General features: G+C 35.2%; 1 protein-coding gene across 1 annotated transcript; it reads left to right on the forward strand.

The window, feature by feature from the left end:
• Positions 1-828: 828 nt before the first annotated feature.
• On the forward strand, positions 829-22,961 carry LOC128999783 (cytochrome P450 4C1-like). The gene is made up of 13 exons (XM_054426455.1): positions 829-941; positions 4,848-5,015; positions 6,022-6,128; positions 7,913-8,003; positions 8,675-8,857; positions 9,866-9,932; positions 11,232-11,355; positions 12,623-12,701; positions 13,424-13,533; positions 15,330-15,398; positions 19,143-19,314; positions 21,969-22,139; positions 22,662-22,961. The coding sequence occupies exons 2-13, from the start codon at positions 4,862-4,864 to the stop codon at positions 22,817-22,819; spliced, it is 1,485 nt and encodes a 494-aa protein (XP_054282430.1). The 5' UTR covers positions 829-941; positions 4,848-4,861; the 3' UTR covers positions 22,820-22,961.
• Positions 22,962-23,524: the final 563 nt, after the last annotated feature.

A 23,524-nucleotide genomic window follows, 5' to 3' on the forward strand; every position in this document is an offset into this window, starting at 1 on the left:
TTAAGGAATATTTTCCTAGTTGTTTTTAGCATTCTGGTTTGGCTATTTAAAATTAAAATAAATGATTCTATCGTGAGAAATGTTCTTGATTTCATCCCCTCTAACATTTTCCATCCTGTATCGTAGTGATATTCCATTTGCAATTTTTTTTTAATCAGTTTGTAATCCATGTATTTAAAAATTATGTTATCCTTCATTAAGTTTTCCTTTAAAAATCATGTTGCACTTTGTTTAATATTATTTAAAAATGTTCTATCAACATATAAATAACGTTTAACCTCAGTTAAATATAGTTTTAAATTTATATATTATTTGATAACAACTTTGAGAATATTTTATTAATAATCCTGTTTGTTTTTAATTCTGTTTAAAACTTAATCTTTTTTACTGAGAAAACTTTTATATTTATATTTTCAGTATGTAAAGAAAATTGTCTCATTAACTATTTTCTAGGCCTATTTTTTTGTACTAAATTGAATTATTGTGTTTTTTATCACCATTCGATTCATCTAGAAATATGTTGCAAATTACAAGTTACAATGTCCATACTAAATTACTAAATTATCTAATGTAGTTTTTTATCAATCAATGACTTGATAATAAGTTGATATCAACGCAAATTTTCAGGTAATCTTCAAGTTAATGCCAGTTATTTTTGTGACAGTTAAAAACCAGGGGTACCATGCACAGTTTTAAACTGCCAGCTGTTGTTGGCCAGGATGGTTTGGCTGAGTCATGAGTTAGGTTTCTTCACTGTTTGTCCTTGAACGTGATACGTGTGGTTGGTAGGAATGCCAACCAACTATGTGTGGAAAACCAGTTTATCAATCAACATTTAGTTGTGGGAGTTTGGCAGAACTGTTTATGTAAAGGAAGTAGTCTCCGGGATTGTTTTGTCTTGCATTGATGTGATTGTCAACACTTCTCCATTCCTTTTTATAGTGAGTGCAAATATAATTAAACTTAGAATTAACTTAATTGATGGTTTAGATTTTCCACAATATATGTGGAATTGTGTGTGAAAATGTTTAATATAAAACAGCAATGTTTGAGCTGCAGTGTATGTTTTTCTTTCAACACACTAACTACCTATAACGTTAAAATTTATCTTGTTATTTGTTGTTATTTTAAATGAAAACTTAAAATCTGTATAGCAAACTGAATTGTTTTGCAAAATGTATTTGAGCTGTTATGTGAGCAGCTTAAAATAGTTTTTGTGTCAAAGAATATTTTTTGGTGAGGAAAGAGAGTTATTCTACAATGTTGATTAAAATGTTTGCGTTTTATGTTATTTTACAATATTAAATCATTGAAAAAACACTTGTACAATTAATTTATCTGGGTCCAACTATGTTTGTAACTTTATCGCTGTCAATTATCATTTGGGCTCAACATTTGAATTATCACCATGCTATAATTGGGTGGGATTTGATAAAAACCATCTGTGTAAAAGTGTGTTGAAGACATATATTCCAAACTTAATTTAATCATGGTTTTTAGCAAATTTCCATATGGGTAATAAGCTACTACCATAGGTCTCATGGTAAGACCTAGACCCGGGACCAATTTACTCTTTTGTTTTGAGGTCCCCAGAGGCCGAAAACACCATTCGTTCTAATTCATATAATATATTAATGAACAGATATGTCCGTTAGCACGATAACTTGAGCAAACATGAGCGGATTTTAATTAAATTTTGTATAAACCTACACTTATTCGAATGAGTTTGCGAACCAGCTTGATTGGGCCGTGGGAACAAGGGTTTATGGGGGTTTTATTTTTATATGGAGTAAAATTAGTTTTTCTGAAAAAGCAGGCAAATGGAAATTTGCTTAGTCTGCAGGTTTGTTGCGGCGGGGGTATAACTCGAATGCCTTTTCAATTCAATTCAATTCAATTCATTTATTTCCACGGTAACACCATTTTTACAAGAGGTACAGTAAGTAGTAGCATAGACTGTATGTTTTATCTAAGGTAGTAGCTATCAAACTCAAATTTAACAACAAATAAAGGCTATTCTGAATAAATTACAATAACAAGAACAAGAAAAACACAACAATGAAGATGGAAACCATGATAAACTTTTTAAAACAATAACAAAACAAGACTTAACAAAACAATAAATACACGGTTTGGAATCCTCTAAGCAAGACTTACATGACAAAAACAGATATAAATACTAAAGTGACAAAAATAAATAGCTGATCGAAGGTTGAACACAGTGCCGTTAACATGATGTAAGCATTAACTACAAATTATTTACAGAGAAGAGGCGACACAGATTGGAGCGGAAAGCAGCCACGCTGGAACGGTGAAAATCCAACACTGCGCCGACCTCGTTGCCGACCCGCAAAAGGCGAGGGATAGTGCTTCGCTGTAAATATACAGTATTGTAGTGCCTCCGCTCAAACGTATCCTTGGATCTTGTGCGGACAGGAACGTGGAATGGTATTCCTCCCAAAAGCTCAGGGCAGTCGATATTTCCACTTACAATCTTCATGAGAAACAGAGCGTCCGAAATTTTCCTCCGATCTTCCAAGCAGCATAGATTAAACTGAGATCTGATGAGATTCACGGGAGCATCAAGGTAGCGATATCCCATTCTGCAGCCAAGGACCCTAATGAAACGAACTTGAACTCTCTCCAGCGAAGATATGAGTCCAGTCTGATATGGAGCCCAGACAGGAGAGTTGTATTCGAGGGTGGGACGAACCAGTGCACGAAAAAGCAACACCAAGGCATTAATGGAGAGTCCTCGAGTGAAGCGGAAGAGAAAGCCCAGAGTGGAACTTGATTTGTGGCAAATTTGTTGGATATGCTCTCCTGGATGAAGTGTTGGAGTAGTTATTATGCCAAGATCTTTATACCTCCAAACTCTACGCAGAGGGTCGTCCCCAAGAAAATAGCCATGCTCATGAGTGTTCTGACTGCGAGAAAAGGACATAACGACACATTTAGAGGTGTTCAGACTCATTGAATTGTCAATGCACCAATTCATCACTGCATTTATTGATGACTGAAGACGAGTGAAGTCTTGAGCACTGGAGATCTCTAAGAAAAGTTTTGCATCATCCGCGAACAGAAGGAACTCAGAATCCAAGGTGTCGCCAATGTCATTTATAAATAAGTTGAATAGAAAGGGTCCGAGGTGAGATCCTTGTGGCACTCCAGATGGTACGTGGATGGGGTAAGAGTAAGCAGTCCCACATCTAACTTTTAAAGAGCGTCCCTGAAGGTAGGATCTGATAAACTGAAGCAGAGGTCCAACAAAGCCTAGGCCTTCAAGTTTGGCGAGGAGAAGCTTGTGACTAACCCTGTCGAACGCCTTAGCGAAGTCCAGATAGATGCAGTCGACTTGGTTGCCTCTTGAGAAGGCCGAAGTAATATAGTTTTGGAAAACGACCAAATTGCTTGTAGTAGATCTCCCAGTGCGGAAGCCATGTTGACGAGGCGAGATCAGTGTTTTAAATTCAAAATCGAGGCCATCAAGTACTAAGCTCTCAAATACCTTAGCTACCGCATTTAAGATGACGACCGGTCGGTAATTTTCTGGTTTTGCACGGTTGCCAGATTTGAATAAAGGCACAATAAAGCCAGATTTTAAGCACTGAGGAAATATTCCATTAGAGAAGAAAATGTTGAAGAAGATGGCGAGATGAGGAGAAATAACAGTGCTGCAAGACCTCAGTATTGATGGGGGGATGCCGTCCGGACCAGCCCCTTTGTTAGGATCCAGCTTTGAGAGTTTTTCTTCAATTGCTTCGGCAGAGATGCGCCATGATGATATTGTCTTGAAATTTACAAAGTCGAGGTTTGGAGGATCTTCATCTGACTCAGTAAAAGTTGACGAAAAGTAGTCAGCAAAGGCGTGTGAGATTTTGACTGGCTTCACAACAACAGAATTATTTACAAGGATTGAATTAGGACTAGACGACGTATTCCTCTGTTCATTGACGAAATTCCAGAAACATTTAGGGTTGTTTCTAATGGAAGTATCCATTCGATCAAGATGCCTTTGACGACACTGGGCGACCATAATGGAACATTGGGCACGAAGTAGATTGAAATTCCTTAAATGGGATTGGCTGGATGTTATCTTGTACATTTTATGGGCTTTTTTCTTCAAGATAATTAGGCGCTTCAAGTCCACTGAGAACCATCGAGGAAACGGTGATCTACCAAGCTTCATCAAGGGACTGCATGTAGATACGGCATTCGTAAGATCAGAACAAAAAGCTTGAAAATCCACTTCAGCAGACTCTATGTTGGTCGTAGGATATGAGAGCTTAGAAATCCAATCGTATACCATCAAATGGTCACAGCGTTTAGTGTCAGGGATGAACTGGATACCAGTAGATGAGGTCTGGTCTTGGATGGATATAGCCATTGATAGTGCCGGATGATCTTCCTCCTGGGGGATTAGAATGTCAAGAGCCTGCTCAACGGTCCAGTATGATACAGATGAAAATATCAAATCAAGAGTAACACCTCGTTTGTTAGATGTGGTATTCAGTTGGTTGAGATTGAAAGTTGAAGCAAGGTCAATCAACACTTGAGACGATTTATTCACACGTGCCCCTTCAAACGAAGTCCAGTCAGTTGTAGGTTGGTTGAAGTCACCAGTGATGATTATTCCTTCAAAGAAGTGGAATATTATTCCTTGAAGTTGAAATTACCTGGTATGTATTCCTATACCAGGCATATTCCTATATATTCTACATATACATGTTCATTTAAAACAAAACAATTATATGAAATTGAATTTTAAGTTCTCTCTTTTAAGTTTGTCTGCAACAGATAGACATTTTGAAATAATTAACTGTTAATGTCAATTAATTTTTTTCCAGATTTAAAAACCAGAATGATTGCAGAATTGGTGATTTTCATTATTTTTCTAGTACTTTTACGACTCTTTGTTTTTAAATCAAGAACAGAGAGAATGCTAGAGAAATTACCTGGACCTAAAGGTTATCCAATTATAGGAAACTTGTTGGATTTTGACTATCCTCGAACTGGTAAGAAAATAAAATTCTTTGGTTAAGTATTTAATTGTTATATAATAGTTTTATTTGGTCTATTTTATAATAACTTCAATAATAATAGTTATTGTAAAATTTGTAACTTTATTCAATACCAAAATCTTGTGCATTTATTTAACTGCCCAGACTTTAAAAACAATCAGGCAATATTAGAAAATTTTATTTTATGCTGTTAGTTCCCTTCCAGTAATGCCTACTGGTTTTGGTTGATTTAAACATTTACTATTCATAGGTTTTTTATTTGTGTACTGGGTAAACAGTAACAGTAAATTCATCTAACACTTTGCCCATATTATATCTCCAAAAAAGAAATATAATAAACATTGAAAAATATATACCTATACAGGTTTTAAAAAATCACAAAAAGAAACTACACAGCTAAAAACCTAATTACAATTTACAAAAAATTTATTTTGTTCATGTAACTGACAGTACACTATTATATTTAGCGTATTACAGTATTACCTTCTTGTAAAGGTAAGTTAGGCAACCAGTAGAACTTAAATATGAGCTATTTGTCATTTCAGACGTATAATCATGATAATTAGAGAGAGATGGAAGCTCAACAATTGTCATTGACCTTGATGGAACCATACACTTAACTCTCAACTGCAATTAATTGTAATTTCTCTTCCCCTACTAAAAACGGGGTTTTTCAGCCTGTATCATCGATGATTTTAACTCTAAACACACCTCTTGCCATGTCAAGTACAAGCTCAGTCGGTAGCGTCACGAACTTCGGGCCCAAGGCAGTGATGTCGTGGATTCGGATCCTGGTCACTGCAGTAAACATGTTATCAGTACAGTTCACCTTTGTACTGTACCAGCTCACCCCTTCAAGCTGGATACGCTCCATTCACGGGCAGATAGTCTGTGGACGGGTAAATGCAAGGTTAAAAGAGGCCGCCAACCTCTTAAAAAAAAAATAAATAAAAATTATGCATCCCAAACAAACACTTATAAATTTATAATTTTTTTACAGAGGTGACAGAAACAATGAAGCAGCTGTCATTCAAGTTTGGTTCTGTGTTTTGCTTCAAACTCGGCTTTGACCCAATCATTGGGTTGAGAAACCCTTCAGATATTGAGGTAGGCAACTAAAAAGTCTTTGTCTATCTATAGCAGTGTTTCCCAACCTTTTTCCGTTCAGGGCACACTAACTAGAACAACTTTGGAGTCACGGGGGCACACTTGTCTACAAAATATCATTGGTTAAAATTACATTTAGTAAGTGCATAAAAAATCTTTTTTTTTCGATTACATCTTACTCCGTATAACCTATTTTTTACTAGTAAATATATATATGTATATAATATAAAGGTGGGTTTACCAAGGTAAAAAATATAAAACTCACATTTGTTATCCAACATATGTACATTACAGTATTTAGTGTTTATTAAGTGGAAAGTTTTAAATAATAATAAAACATTGAGCTTGATTAAAATGTTGTATGAATTTACCAATAATGAGTGAGAAATATTAAATAAACCCCAGTTTCAGTTCTGGTGGGAAACTTGTGCTTGACGTATGTTTATTAAAAGTTTCTTTCTTGATCAAAAATTGTTTAACTAGGCCTACTTAAAATTTCGCGGCACACCTACAGAGAGGCCTACTGGCACAACACTGTACACTGTGGTGGTTGGGAAACACTGGTCTATAGGAAAACAATAGTGACATGTTTTTTTGAGGGACCAAGGTCATTCTTCCTCCCCCTTCCCCCTTCTACTAAACTGGCTTTTACCTTATTTTTTAGCTAATTTCAATATGGTGTAGCTATTACCGAAGTTGGCACGGTAAGACCTGGGCCTGGGACCGATTTACTTTTTTCATTTTGATGTCCCCGGAGGCTAAAAACACTATTTGCTCAAATTTTTATATATGTGTGTGTGTGTCCGTGAACACAATCACTCAAGTAATTTTTGTCAAATTTTGATGAAATTTAGCATGAAGGTGTTGGACAGGATAGACTTAAATGTTTTTGCGAACCAGCAAGATCGAGTCATGCGAACGTTAAAGGGTTTTGAAATATCCAAAAAAATGGATTTTCTAAATTTTTTCGCTTAAAAATTGTGATGCCCTGTTTTTAATACAAACACCGTGTAGAGCTTAAAAAACAAATAATTTTGTATATTAAAGCTTTGTTGTAAAATTGAACAATAGGCGAATGTCTTATGAATAGCTTCGCCTATTGGGTCTGATTATGATTGGAGTGTCCAATCGAAATCGATCACCACTTACCATCTTTTATGTATATATTTACCGTCTTGTGAGTAACAGTGTAAGCGTAAATATATGTTTTAAGTGTTACAAGACTTTTCTTTTATTTACTTTCTGTAAAAAGAAAATGTTTTGTAATTCACTTGCTTATGGATATAAGCTGATCAAACTTGGCAGATTTACTTATAACACATCAAAATTAAGCTCCTACCATTTGGACAAAAAACCACCTGTTTACCTTTCCCTTAGCAGCATACCTAGGTACTCATTAAATCCAATGTATTTTATATGGGGAAATAATATGTCTTGTATGAGTCCAATCAGACTGTTTGAAATTCTTTTAGTCTGCAGGTTTACTGTAGCGGGGGATTTGATCTTTATTGAATTTGTCCTTCCTCTTCTCTTCAGACGTCCAAGAGATTTCCTTCCATCATTAACATTCCACATTTTTTTTATAGTTTCTTTTAATCCCCTCTTCTTCTCTCACATGTCCCCAGCCCGACTTAAGCAACATGTCTGTTGATTCATGATTCCCAACGTACCTGCTTCCTTTAAAAATCAATAGGAAATACAAATATTCTCCTAAAGATTTTTGTTTTTGACAGTTAAGTTATATAAATTTTGTGATGTTACTTGTACTGGTTGTTGTGTTGCAGCTAGTGCTGGGCAGCACTTCTATAATTGACAAAGGTCCGCTATACTGGCCGCTGTACCCTTGGCTGAACCAGGGCCTATTGACGAGTGGAGGTATTTCAACTTTCAACCCTTCAATTACATTCACTGAACTATACTCATGCTTGTATGATGAGTATAGTAATTTTAAACATTGGCTCATTCTATTTTCTTTTTCAATAAAAATTGGCTGCAGCTGGTCCATACAGATGAGTCTACTTCAGTATCCAAAAGTCGATAAAACCAAAGATTTTGGTCTCATCTTTCATTCGGCTTAGCATTAAATGCGTAACAAAAAAAATAAATATGTGAAGCATTCTGAAGCGACAAAAAGAGGCTATCAAAATTATGCTTAAGCTTAAACTAGATGATTCGACAAAAGAACATTTTAAGAAATTACAAATTTTTACAGTTTATGGGCAATTTATTTATGAAACAATTCCTATCGCAAAAAAATGAATCTGATCAAGTAATAAATTCATTGAATCACTATTCATTTTATCACTGATGTACATGATTTATGAGGAATAAAGATTTTTGAATATGAATATGAATTGAATATGAAAGTAAGGAGTAATAACTCAAATATATTTGTACTACTACTACTAGGTATACTATAACCACTACGATTATTTTTCTCAACAGTTGACTAGCTAAATGCAAAAATGAGCACTATACAGTTTCCTGAATACTAATAAAGAAATAAATAATTAACAAAAATATTTAATATTTAATACTCTCTTTAGGAGAAAAGTGGAGGAAGCACCGGAAGATTTTGACTCCAGCCTTCCATTTTAAGGTGCTTGAGAACTTTGTCCCACTTTTCGGCAAACATGCTCAAGTCTTGACAAAGAAGCTGCTCACTCTGACAGACATAGAGGTTGACATCATGCCTATCATTGCTCTGTGTGCTCTGGATGTGATATCCGGTGAGTCTCTACACCGGATAGCGGATAGTACTGGTAGAGTAGTCACATCAATCTCAGGCATTCGCAAGTTAGAAGGGATTACGAGGTCCAGTTTTGTTAGGTTTATTCCTGATGCATGCTTAAACCAATATTTAAATTAAACTACTGTAAAATAACAGTGTATTTATTTATTTAACCATCAATAATAAAACGGTAATTTACCACAAGGAGTCTAGATCTTAACAATTTGAGGCTTTCGTAGTATTCATATCCTACACACGAGTTTTACAGCCTTGTATGTAATTTTTTTTGCCGTCCCAGTTTCAAGAACTTAAATTATGTTAGATTTACCTTTTTTGTTGCCTGAGCTTTTGTAGGTTAGATGTTTATTTCACCCTATGCGTTTCTCCACCTTGTGGCCCCTTTCAGGGGTCACTTAATCACTTATCACTAACATTATAGTCTATACTGTATTTACACACTCGCGGTCAGTAGTATCGCGGTCTAGTCGATCGGACGATGCAACGATGGACACAGGGTAGAGTTACGGCAGGACTTCTCCCATTTTATTTCTTGGATTTGGGCTGTTGGAATTTGAATTTTGCCATTTGACAACGGTTGAGGGAAGTTTGGAAACCAGGAAAGTTCAAAATACCCTCAACCACCGTGAAACCTGTTTGGCAAGTTAAAAAATCAAAATTTAAAAGAGCTAGTTTTTCTTGCATTATCATGTATTTTTTTTACATAAATCACATTATTGTGTGACATTTAAGAAATGAAAAAAAGCCTTCAAGCCTTGTGTCATCAATTCTTGACATAAGAAATTATTAATGGATACCCTTTCCCTCTCATGAATAATTGCAAGTATCCATCATGAAGACGTTGCAAGGAAACTAATGCAAACTAAGATATGCATCACAACAGACAAAATTATATTAGGAGGTAGCTTAGCATGAGACAAAGAATAGCGCTTGGGATTCTATAAGCTTAATAAGAAAATGCCAATATGGTAATAATTAACTGTTTCAGAAACTGCCATGGGACTGGAGATTAATGCACAGTTGAAGGAATCAAAATATGTCAAAGCAGTCAATGAGTAAGTTAAGTACTGTAGTAACAAAATCACACTACCTCCATTTTGCAAAATGCTTGATTGATAATTTTCATCCAGTTTAGCTGAGTAGTAGTTGTTTACATAAAAAAGCCCAGTAAAATGACCAAGTTGGGTAAAGCCAGCAGGAGCTCAATTAATTTACCAACCACACTTGCAGTTCACTTGTTCAACAAGGCACATGACTTCCTTCAGTAGGCTCTCAACAAAGCTACAATAAAGCTATAGATATCAACAAAAATTCACATTGCACTTTCATAATAATATTGGAAACTTTCATTAATTTTGGAATACTCTTCACTGTGAAAGCATAACATCAAAATTATGTTAAAATGTTGTGTTAATACAGTAGTATATAGTATTCTTTTGTTGTATGGTTAATGTTTTACTTCTTTTTTTTTTTTTTTTTGTTGCTCGTAAGTCCACACGGCAAAAGGTATTGTATAGTATGTAACCAACTCACCCAAGAAGTTGTTACAATACTTGCATGAGAACTTCCAGCCCATCTCGCACCATGAACACATACTTCCTGTCAGGGGGGACTCTAGGACCATGTCAAGGGGGGCTAACGGGGGTGTTCAACACCAGGAAGGGGGGTCTGGGGAAAATTATAATTTTTTAGACCCTTTGGTGACTTTTAAAGCCATTTTACGTCTAGAACTAAGTCCAATAACCTCTTGTTACATTTCTAAAACAAAATGTATGTTTATTTATATTTCTAGAGTATATTGGGGGTGCATTAGCCCCTATAGCCCCCCCCCCTTGCCACTATTCCCTGTCCTTGTAGCATAATTTACAATTAGAACAATTCAAAAATATATAACTACCTTAACTTTGTTGTGCTGAAGTAGACTCCCATTTATGGGTCAGCTGTAGCAAATTTTTTTAATTTAAAATGGAGCATAGTCAAATGAGTCAGTCACAGAGTGCGCTACTGTCAAGACTCAAGTTTCTCCCTTTGTTTCTGTTACGGTGATAGTTGATACATGAAACAGTTTACATACATCGTGGTCTATTGAAGAGTATACTATAGCATAAAACATAACACCTATACTCAGAGACCTCACTATATGAACTAAAGTGAACACTTGAGGGAATTCTTTAAATTACTGGTGGTCCTTTCAGTTTGGCACATTTAACAACAAATCTGTAATTGTCATCAATTAATTAGTTAAATTCAACTATATTTGTTTTCATTCTAAAACTGGCTTCACCTTTAACATGGGAATGGATGTCTACTACAAAAGTACTACCTAATTATGTAATATAAAATGTCTGTAACAGGCTACAAGAAATCATGGCGCATCGCAATTTTGACTTTCTACAGAGGAGTTTCTTGTTCCCGCTGTTGCCCTCGGGGCGGCGGCACGACCAGCTGATAGCTTACCTCCACAGTGTGACGGAAGACGTGAGTATAGAGTGCTTAGCAATGAATCAAAATGCAAAAAACTCGTTTACCAGCAACAGAAACATTATCTAGTGTATAAAATCAAATTGATTATCCTTTTTTAGGGTTGTATGTGGTGATTTTAAAATTAATGTTAAAACAAAACCAATGGTAGGGAACTTATGTATTACGCATAATCTTGGACTTATGATTGTCAAAATGAAGCTCAGCCCAGAAGTTTCAACTCTTTAATAAAGCACACAAGGGATGTGCTTCAGTAATGGTATAACGATGAATCTTAACTTCTATAGGTCATCCCATCCTCTGTAGTTTTTTATTTTTTTATTTACCTTTAAAACATGGGAATGCCCAATTTGCATTACAGCCATTATCTAGAGCTTAAAATAACAAATAATTTTGCTTATTGAAGCATTGTTGTACAATTAAAGGTTACATTCCAAAAAACTATACATTTAAAATTTTCATGTTATTCTTTTGGAGAAAAAGAAAACTTTTGTAGTTTGCTTATTTATGTATGAATCTACCTTTGAATATTTCAAGCAAAATTTCAAAATTTCAAAAATGGAGGTGATTGGATCGTTTATTGGTTCTAGATGAACATTATCAAAATTTTTGTGAACTTTTGGAAACAATATGATTTGGGCAGATCATTTTTGAAAATTATCATCCATGAAACATTAAGAGGTTCATTGACTATGATGAGAAATCATTTATACGGCAAACATCTAAATTAATCAGTATTATTAGCTGTTATAATCCTTCAATATTTTGAGCATATATATATTTTTTTCTGTGTCATTGGCAACCTTATTTTTTAAAGCAGATGTGTTTATTTTGATAAATAAATTCTTTTATATATTGATCAAATTTTGCAAATTTATTCATTTCGTACTATACAATTAACATTTGTAAAAAAATACCTTTTACCTTCCCTGTAGCAGCACACCTAAGTACTCGTTAAATCTAATGTTATTTAAATGGGAAATAATGGCTTGTTTAAGGAAATATTTGAGGAAACCCCTAATCGGACTAGATTTGTAATAATCAGCAAGTATTTTGATTTCTTATTTTTTTACATTTGATGAGAACATTGATTTTACAAAGAAGAGCTGTGGACTAACCTTCATGGCCATGGATCTAGCATAAAATGCATTAATTTCTTTGGTTACTCATATCAATACTGGTAATCTCTTTCCCACTGAATTGATTGTTTCTATTTTGCATTGTAAGTGAGAATATCACTTGTAGAAAAATGTTAAATTTACAGGTAATGAAAGAACGCAAAGCCAAACTTCTTGATACTTTGCCCTCTCAGGAAGAAGAGTCTTTTGAGGACAAAGAGATGGGTAATGTAAATACTATCAAATAAATTTAAAATTGTCAATCACATTTTAGATGTCAACCCTGCTAAAATATAAATGATATAGAGGTGCGAAAAGTACACAATGTGTGTGATATTATTTGTGGATTTTTGCTATTAACCTACCAAGTAAGTAGTTATTAATACTAATTAATTGGACAAAAAATTGGCTAATTATTTAGTTAACTATTGTTTACAAAAAATATTATTGCTTGACACCTATTATTCAAGAGTGCATCGTGCATCATCATTTCATTTAAAAAAAATTTTCTCTATGGATCACTTTAATTTTATGTTACTCTGTAGTTTCACCACACATAAGTAGTTAAATTCCCACCATTACGGATTCAAATTACAATGGTACTGAAATTGGAAATCATTTAAATGTAAGACATATAAAGTAATACCTGATTGATATTATAGGTCTGTACTCAAAACCTGGGCTCGCCTAGACGATTTTACATAAATTGTAGAAAAAACCTCATTACCTTCATTATTAATTATTTTATTTTGAGTTAGCCCATCAAAGACCGAGCATTCTTCATCATGGACATTTTCATGACGATTTTTAAACTCTGTCAACTTCAATATTCCTGCGTGAAGCTTCATGAAACTTAAGAGCGCACATGAAGGTGTCACTTTCACTACTTGTTATGAAATACTACTATTCCTTTCAAAATGTTGATAGTCTATTTTGTTTCCCGGCAGGGATCAAGAAGAAGAAGGTGTTTCTAGACCTTTTGCTGCAATATAACTCAGAAGGAGCTGGAATGACTGATGATGAAATAAGGGACGAAGTGGATACTTTCATGTTTGAGGTGAACCAATGATTCTTTATGTCCCTCATATTAGTTTGAGGATTAGCTTAATTTAGTTTGAGGTCTGTTCATATTTGTCTTCAGATAATCAATTTTTTTTATAAGATAATTTACATATTTGATTCTGAGAGGGTGTTAATATCATTTTTACCTACGACCATTTTTTTTTTAAGTAGCCGATTTAGTTCAGTTGTTAGAATTTAAAAGATTCACATAACAGCATTGTTTACTTACCTAACAGCATTGTTGTTTTAATTAAGAACTCGGTAATGTACCAATGAGGGTCAAGGATTGAGAGAGAAGAAGTAAAAATGTAATGCTTCAAATTTCAACAAAACAGCTGTTTTGACCAATTTAATTGTTGAGTGGTGCATTAGTGTTTGGTACGGTATTTACTCAAGGGAGGTACAGAAGAGCCTTCGATGACGTCAGCTGTCAGATCTCCTCTTGAGGGAACACCATTACCGCAACGATACGAAATTCAGTCATCGGCATCGGTGGTGTGATGGATAGCGTGTCGGGCTGATAATCCGAAGGTACCGGGTTAGAATCCCGCTGGCAGCACTAACATTTTGTCCACAAATTTTTCATATCAGCAAGTTTGGTTGGTTTGGTTAGGTTATGCCAGTTTAATTTCATAATAAAAAATTTAAAAATTGAATTTTTAGGCATTTATAATTTTATTTTATAAACAAAACTATATTTATATTATTAAACCTTCATTCGGAATTTTCATTATCAGCACGTTTGGTTAGGTTATGACAGTTTCATTTAATAGGCCTAATTGAAAAATTTTAAGATTAATTTGATAATTTTTCTTATTTCATAATTAACTAGGCCTAATAGTGAAGTAAATTACGCGCTGTGCTCTCTACTACAACGCTGTTAACGGAGGAATTTTGAACTAAGCTATGATGTCATCGTTGCCTCATTTGTACCTCCCTTAAGTTAGACCCGTTTGGTACAATCACTGAGCTATAATTCTAACTGGAGGTAGCACTGAATGTCAAAGATGCGTGTCGCCAGCCACCATGTTTGCGTGAGGTGTGAGTTATAAAGAAGCCATGTTATTGGATGAAAAAACTCACTGCTATACAGTCCTAGTTATAGAAGCCATGTCATTGGTTAAAAAAACTCACTGCTATACCAACCTAACAAAATCAGCGACACGCTCTTGACAGACTTCTGCCATGGCAGTGCTACCTCCAGTTATAATTTTAGCTCAGTGGATACAATGTTTTTTTGCATCACTGTCATGGGCAATGAGAGGTTATAAACGAAAACATAACCTCCCGTAGAAATAATGAGTAGGGTAGTGATTGTAAGTAATTAAAAAACTGTCGTAGGTAAAGTTGTATACGCAAGTTGCGTGAATAGTCTTAACAACACTCGCTGTTAAAAGTATCTTTACGCGATCGTTGCATAAACTACTATTAATGTTCTTTAATGTTCTATCGGGTTCAACAGGCTTCCGGTTTGCATTTGATGTTTTGGGCCCGAGAGATAATTGTGCCCCTTTCCTCCTTTTTCTCTTCATTGCGCCCCCAAAAAACCTAAAACCTCTTGTGCCCCTGGGTTCGGCCCCACCAGGCCCATTTATAAAAGCGGCCCTGGTGTTCAATTCTATAAGATTACCGTAATAGATTTTGGGAAGTTTTTTTTAATTAACACGCTTAGTAAGCTTAGATGAGAAAGTTAGAGTCGAGAGATTTATTGTACGTTTTAGATCTTCTAAGCTAACTATGACATTATTCACTAATCTCTATTATTTCATGAGGAAATGTCATTGTTTTCAGGGTTATGACACCACTACATCTACAACTTCTTTTTGCCTCTACGCTTTATCTCAGAATCCAAATGTTCAGGTAAGTTTAATCTTGATAATAAAAATTGATAAATAAAATTAATCATATTATCAGATTCTCCACTTATTTGGTGTTGGTAAAAACAAATGGTGTTACAATAGTTGGATTTTGATTTAAACATATGTTTTATAAAGCCTCTAAGCTGTTGATATAATCTTTAACTTAGGTTACTTATGTAATTATTCCATAATCACAGGTACAGGTTCCATCATCAGTAAAGGTAGAACATGTTTAGATGTCAAGACATCAAAGACACCATACAGTTGCCAAGTCCCTCAGCTGATGTCATTGTCAAATAGTTTAACACAATACATACACTTACGGATGACAAAGATACACTAATTTGACAAAAGATCTTAACTTTGCAAAATAAGTTGACAGTTATTGTACTGTACTGAATGAATAAAGTTTCCAATCTAGTTTTACGGTACGTCCAGAGTGCACGCCGATTCAGTTTCTGATTTTTGGCGCGTGGTTAATCTGGGTCAGATATTTTGTTGGTGGTCACAGTGGAAGCAGGAAATACGCTGCCGGTACTGACTCTGTTAGCAATGCAACAACTCTAGGTGAATGAGCGTAGCGAACGAACTTCAACCAGGACGTGTGAGCACAGCGAACGAGCTCCAACCTAAAGGTGAGTGAGCGTAGCGAACGAACTTCAACCAGGACGTGATTGAGCCATGCAAACGAGCTCACATATGAAGTTAAACGGGGCAAAGCCCGCGGGTATAGCTAGTCTTACTATAAAAACAAAATGTATTTAATTATATATAGTTTCTTCATAGTATTGCCAAACGGCTAAATCATTATAAAAAATCAACTATTCACACACTTTTCACAAATAAAAAGTTCTATATTTCGGCGTTGTATTAACTAGTAGTACGCTTATTCTGCGCGTAACGGGATGAGTGAACATGAGCGCAATAATGAAAGAGTCCACCCACACCTAGCATACTTACCGGTGTCACTGGTGAACACAATAATGTTATTTGTATGGGCAAATCAACCAAATCCCAGCCAACAACAATCCTAACTTCTCGTCCATTAATTAACCAAAGTCATTGGTAATATACGTAATGGATTTCCAACAATTATCGATAGGAGGTAAATCCGTTGTTCCTGTACAAAACGTCTTTTGATTAAATGAAGCCTATTACCATATTTGTTATGAGGCCTATCATAAAAAAAACTAAGCCAAACTAACTAATCTAACTTAAATAAATTTCCAAAGCACAGTGTGAGGAATCTCCAAAAAAATATCGTATTGCTTACAATGATGATTTATAACAACGATAGCGCTATTATATAATCTAAAAATGATTAAAAATCCAATAAATGTTCATCTAACTAAAGAATCTAAATGCCATAAACGGTTCCCACACTCCGCACTGCTTGAATTTACCACTTCCATCGCCGCTACCTACGTCGTGGACCTGTTACCCTCCCTTCCCCCAGTATTTTAGTATTGAATGTACATTAATCTAACTACCACAAACTGTTTTCACACTCAGAACTTCTCGCATATACCAAATCCTTCCCCACTTCCTACGAAATGGACCTGTTTTCCTCCCTTCCCATAGCCTTTTGGTATTGCAGATGCATTTATCTAACTGCCACCAACGGTTCCCACACTCCGCACTGCTCGCCTTGACTACTTCCTTCACCACTTACTACGTCATGGACCTGTTTCCCACCCTTTCTATAGCATTTTAGTATTGCAACTGTTTCATTGCAGATACATAAATCTAACTGTCACCAAATGGTTCCCACACTCCGCACTTCTCACCTTGACTACTTCCTTTATCACTTCCTACGTCGTGGAGATGTTTCCCTCCCTTCCCATAGCATTTTAGAATTTCAAATAGATTAATTGAACTTTCACAAAGGGTTCCCACACTCCGGACTGCTCGCCTTGACTACATCCTTCACCATTTCCTACGTCGTGGACCTGTTTCCCTCCCTTCCCATAGCATTTTAGAATTGCAGTTACATTAATCTAACTGTCACAAAGGGTTTCTACACTCCAGGATGCTCGCCTCGACTACTTCCATTACCACTTCCTACGTCGTGGACCTGTTTCCCTCCCTTCCTATAGCATTTTAGTATTGCAGGTACATTAATCTAACTGTCACAAAGGGTTTCTACACTCCGGACTGCTCGGCTTGACTACTTCCTTCACCGCTTTCTACGTCGTGGACCTGTTTTCATCCCTTCCTATAGCATTTTAGTATTGGAGGTACATTAATCTAACTGTCACAAAGGGTTTCTACACTCCGGACTGCTCGCCTTGTCTAATTCCGTCACCGCTTCCCTACGTCGTGGACCTGTTTTCATCCCTTCCTATAGCATTTTAGTATTGCAGGTACATTAATGTAACTGTCACAAAGGGTTTCTACACTCCGGACTGCTCGCCTTGTCTAATTTCGTCACCGCTTCCCTACGTCGTGGACCTGTTTCCCTCCCTTCCTTTAGCATTTTAGTATTGTAGGTACATTAATCTAACTGTCACAAAGGGTTTCTACACTCCGCAGTGCTCGCCTTGACTACTTCCTTCACTACTTCCTACATCGTAGACCTGTTTCCCTATATTTCCATAGCATTTAAGTATTACAAATACATTAATTTAACAGTCATAAAGGGTTCCCGTACTCCTTCCTTTTCACTGCTCACCTTTCCGCTTCCTTTACCACTCTCTACGTCGTGGACCTGTCCCCCCCCTACACATAGCATTTTAGTATAAAAATATATCAACATCTTTGAATATTTAATATTCAATGCCAACATTAAATTGAATAATGTAAAAAGCTGGTTTTTTCCAAATACATACATATCTATTTTTAATTTAAAGATGAATTTCAATACTGAACATAAAGTTCAATTTATTATTCTGAAAGCTGTGAAATTATAATGATATATATTCATAGACGCCAAACTGTTTACTCCATGAATGAAAGAGCTTAGAGTAAAAGTCGTTCTCTCTGTCTTAAGTAGACAACAAAATTGTTGGTCGCAAAACGTAAACAAATAAAAAGAAGAAGAAGGTAGCTCCTAATAGTCCTAATGTTATTCTTATGGGACAAATTTAAAAATTTTTTTTAAGTATTCTATAATTACAACTGGGCGGAATCGTCTAGAATTTTAATGGTGTCTTCCCACTGGTGTCATAATTATTTGTGCAAAATTTGAACGCTATAAGTGCGACGGTTCTTGAGTTTTTGGTGCGAACACACACACACACTCACACACTCATACACAAGCGGACAACTTTTCTCCGACTCCGCTATTTCACGATACATAGATTCGTTCACTTCGTTCACTCATCTATTAATGCCGATATATAGAACTTTTTGGGAAAAGTGTGTGAATAGTTTATTTTTTATTTAATTATATAGGTATTCGTATGAGCAAAATCTGAATTGGAATCTGAAACCAGAATGAAGAATTCATTCCGGTAAGCAGGTGCTTGCGCACGGGCTCGGAAACCGGCAGCTACTACGGCCACTTCCATTTAAATGCAAGTGCAATTCCTGCCGCCGAAAATCTGAATCGGCGTGCACTCTGTACGTACCGTGAGACTGTTGCCTGTTTAACTTAACCAGAAATAGTAAAACATTTGAGCAAGATATTTATTTATTTCTTTAAATAATTATTTGTCTCACACAATTTGTCAACGTGGGTAAATATATGTATACGTTAGTATCTATTCAAAAAAAGTTTGTATTTAATAATTTAATATTTGTCTAGGAAAGAGCTTTGGAAGAATTGAAAACAATTTTTGGAGATAGTGAAAGAGAAGCTACGTTTCAGGACCTGCAGGAAATGAAGTATTTGGACAAAGTAATCAAGGAAACCTTACGAAGATATCCGACGGTCCAATTTATAGCTAGAAAAAGTAGTGATGATCTTCTACTGAATAGTAAGCAGTTTTTTATTACCTCGAAATTCGGAATGTCCGATGCATTTATGTGTTTTATGGTTAATTAGCAGAGTGTTTTATGTTTTTCGTGTTCGTGTGTGTGTGTGTAAAGTTTAACGACGCCAATTCTGGTGGATATATGTGTATCTGGGGAGGGCATTTTGATGCCGAAATGGCCGTAATATACGTAAACTTCAGAGCTGTGACGAGGTTATTATATTATAGTCATGTCTATACAGGGTGAATTTTAAATAAGTTCCCCCCCTACATTTTTCTACATTTCTTAAGATATCATCTCCGGACCACGTCAGATCATTGTTGAGTAGTAAGTACTTCATTTTGACTGGGTATACATTTTTGGCCGCCGTCTTAAATCCGCCATATTGGATACAAAGTTTTTTTTTCAAATGTAAAGGTAGGGTTGTGACCCATTATTTCAAACTAGAATTTTACGCTGATTACAATGCCGCAATTAGTTTTTAAAAATCTTGATCCGTTCTAAAGTTATGAGGACTTTTTATAACTTTATTTTTAGCGCATTTAAACATTGTGCATTTACAAACTAAGACCATAATCTCAAAATAGTGCTAGATAAAGATAAGTATACACCACCAGTCATTGTCGACATATTTTCACTTGGTTATGACGGATGTAGTTTTTTCAGCCGCCATCTTGGATCCGCCATTTTGAAATGTGATCAAGTAATTTAAATATGAAGGTGGTGTTGTGACCCATCATTTTGAGCTACCTTTTTATGCTGAACTCAATGCCGTAATCCGTTTTTCATTTGCATCTTTGGTTTTTGAAATATTGAAATTTTAAATAAGACTATTTTAATATTTCATCAAGACAGCTTGATAATCAAAAACGGATTGCAGCATTGAGTCCAGTATATTAAGGTAGCTCAAAATGATGGGTCACAACACCACCTTCAGATTTAAATTAATTGATCACATTTCAAAATGGCGGATCCAAGATGGCGGCTGAAAAAACTACATCCGTCATAACGAAGTGAAAATATGTCGACAATGACTGGTGGTGTATACTTATCTTTATCTAGCACTATTTTGAGATTATGGTCTTAGTTTGTAAATGCACAATGTTTAAATGCGCTAAAAATAAAGTTATAAAAAGTCCTCATAACTTTAGAACGGATCAAGATTTTTAAAAACTAATTGCGGCATTGTAATCAGCGTAAAATTCTAGTTTGAAATAATGGGTCACAACCCTACCTTTACATATGAAAAAAAACTTTGTATCCAATATGGCGGATTTAAGACGGCGGCCAAAAATGTATACCCAGTCAAAATGAAGTACTTACTACTCAACAATGATCTGACGTGGTCCGGAGATGATATCTTAAGAAATGCAGAAAAAAGTAGGGGGGGAACTCATTTAAAATTCACCCTGTATGTTAATCGCATAACAGATTTCAGTTTAATCCGACCAGTAGTTAATGCGTGATTGAACTTCAAACAAACAAACACGCAAACTTTCACATTCATAATATTAGTAGATAAGATATAGTCTTCCTAACTCATTTAGAAACTAACAAAACTAAAATTGGTATTAATAATTTCAAAGGAAAATTAAATTATTATTATTCCTAGCTAAAGAATGAGCTGATCTTAGTTAGTAACAATGCGACACAGGCCAACTTCCTCTGTTATACTGTCACCTTGCATTCATATTTAGCGTACAATAAATATGTCACTGTCACATAGTGATTTTATTGCATGAGTAAATAGATAGAGTATTGTTTTTACAATAGAAGAGGATAAAAAGCACCACGGGCAAACTGGAAATAATGATGCTTTTCAGGCAATAAAGATTTGAATCCAATTATAAATGTTGGACGGTCGTTATATGAATTTATAAGGGATGTGTTTCCTTGTACTGTAGCTTTTTAACTGACAACAATCAGCTGTTCTTTAGTCACCACGATAACGTCGATACCAGTAACCACTCAGTTTGTTAAAATGATTCTGTTAAATGTGTGAATTCAAATTATTCTTATACATCCATTTTATGCAGCCTCATCAGAGTGTAGAATAAATGAATTAATATTTGTGAAACATGTCATGTATAATGGCACAAAGGATCTCCGTTACGACTAAATAAATAACCTATAATGTTACACTATTATCTTTGACTATTAATACAACTAGACATCCCATCTCCATGTTAAAGCTGTCTCCAGGTTTAAAAATAAAACCGTCGTAGTTATGTGAGCCACGACAGATTGTGCTGAATTAAATTACTAATTTTTGTAGAATACGCAGTTTTTTTCACCAAGTTAAATTAATGGAATGACTTATTGAGAGCTATAGCAACTGTTATGCTCTATCCACTTGGTCAGCAACAAATTTAATACCTAAATTTATTTTCCGACACTTGCTCTATTATTCCTGTCCTTAGCTTCGCCTCGCTTTCGCTCGTCTTTGCTTCGCACGTGAAATTTGGTTTGGACTTGAGTGCGCGTCGGAAAATGCCACCTTCAGTCATAGTAATGAAACATACTATTTATACACTGGTGCATTCTGTGAATGGCTCACAGAACTATGTTGTTTTTTTTTATAAAAAATTGGTGGCTGCCGGTCAATATAGATGGGATGTCTACTTAAGTATCCATAGTCAATGTTATTATTGTCAAGGTGGCTATACTCTACCAAAGGACATCTCAATAATGGTACTCATAGAGGCTATGAACCATGACCCAGACGTTTACCCGGACCCGATGAACTTTGACCCAGACCGGTTTGACCAGAAGGCAGCAAACCCGTACACGTTTGTCCCATTCAGTGCTGGCGTTCGGAACTGTATAGGTGAGAAGTGTGTGAACACATCAATAAGACTTAGGTTTTAATCCAATTTCTATTCGGCCTATTAGAAAACTAAGAAAGTACTTTGAGCAGTTATTTTTCTCTTTCCATTGTTAAACTTCTTGTCAGCAACAAAACTTAATCTTACACAACTACTTTGTTAGGTATATAAACTAATTGATTGAAATGTATATGGATTGATTTTTATACACTGCAGTTGGCAATATTGCTACCAAATAAAAAAGTCAAAATAACTGTTTTTTAACTTAGTACTGTAAATTAATTTGAATTTCTTGTTGATGTTTGAACAACTAAAATACAATCTAGAATTTATAGAAAGAGTATGTTCTTTTAGTAAAATACAAAACTTGGCCTAGAGCTTTTTCCGTTAAATTTTTTAAAATAACCCATTCATATTGAACTTCTTTATAGACATGTCCTGTTTACATTAGATTAGAAAACACGTTAGTGCTACAATTTACCAAAAGTATAAGACAACCTAAATATAATTACCCTCTTTTACAGGTCAAAAGTACGCCATGCTAGAGGTGAAGTCTGTGGTTTCTAATATTTTGCGGAGGTTCCGTCTGCTCCCGTCTGATGTTCCAATAACTCCATGGTTCAACATTGTTCTCAAATCAAAGACTGGGGTCTACTTGAAGCTCGAATCTCGAAACATCTGAGTGTAAAGGATTTCACTGTGGTTTTAATGGAGTTCTACGCTATCATATGATTGGCTAGACTGATAGAGTCAACAGTACTCAGGGAGGTTCGTGAAAAGTTTATATGAACCAATATACTTGGACAAGAGTTGCTATTATGAAATTGGTTTATAATTTTAACATGTCAGAATGTCTAATAAAAAAAATATTTAACAAAAATCAGGGGTGCCCTCCCCTCCACAAATTTTCCATCAGCACCCCCTATAAATTAGGTACCCCCCAAATGTGAAAAATCCTTCACATTGCATTATTTCTAAAACTAAAAGAAGATTTATATGGATATTTAAAAAATTCCAACCCAGTTAATAATATATAAAATGTATGAATATTTCTGGAGATTCCTTAAATTAGGTAACATTCTTTCGTTATGGTAAAAAAGAGTTTTCAATGAAATAAATATATGGACTTCTGCTCAATAAACTTAATTGCGATATGGTTAAATAAGATTGTGCCACTGAATGGACTACTGCTGCCACTGTAACTGTGTAGTGTGAAAGCTCTCATTCTATTCTTTACACAACTAAAAAATAATTACCCGTACGGAGAAAACACGTTTAGTGTGAACGGATGCACTCCCCTTCCCCAGATATAGTACAACAGTTCAGTCATTTTTGAAACCATTTTTGTCATAGAAAATACAACACCAAGCGAACAACGATGTAAAAT

This window comes from Macrosteles quadrilineatus, unplaced genomic scaffold, assembly GCF_028750875.1.
Source record: "Macrosteles quadrilineatus isolate MER2022 unplaced genomic scaffold, UCM_ALF_1.0 Scaffold_8__2_contigs__length_117827958, whole genome shotgun sequence".
In the NCBI taxonomy this organism is placed as follows: Eukaryota; Metazoa; Arthropoda; class Insecta; order Hemiptera; family Cicadellidae; genus Macrosteles; species Macrosteles quadrilineatus.

Bases quoted from the DNA above. Each gene is read 5' to 3' on its own strand.
- LOC128999783 (XM_054426455.1), top strand. From the start codon at position 4,862: ATGATTGCAGAATTGGTGATTTTCATTATTTTTCTAGTACTTTTACGA. The intron at 8,858-9,865 runs GTGAGTCTCTAC...TAACTGTTTCAG, and splicing joins TGCTCTGGATGTGATATCCG to AAACTGCCATGGGACTGGAG. The intron at 22,140-22,661 runs GTGAGAAGTGTG...CCTCTTTTACAG, and splicing joins TGGCGTTCGGAACTGTATAG to GTCAAAAGTACGCCATGCTA.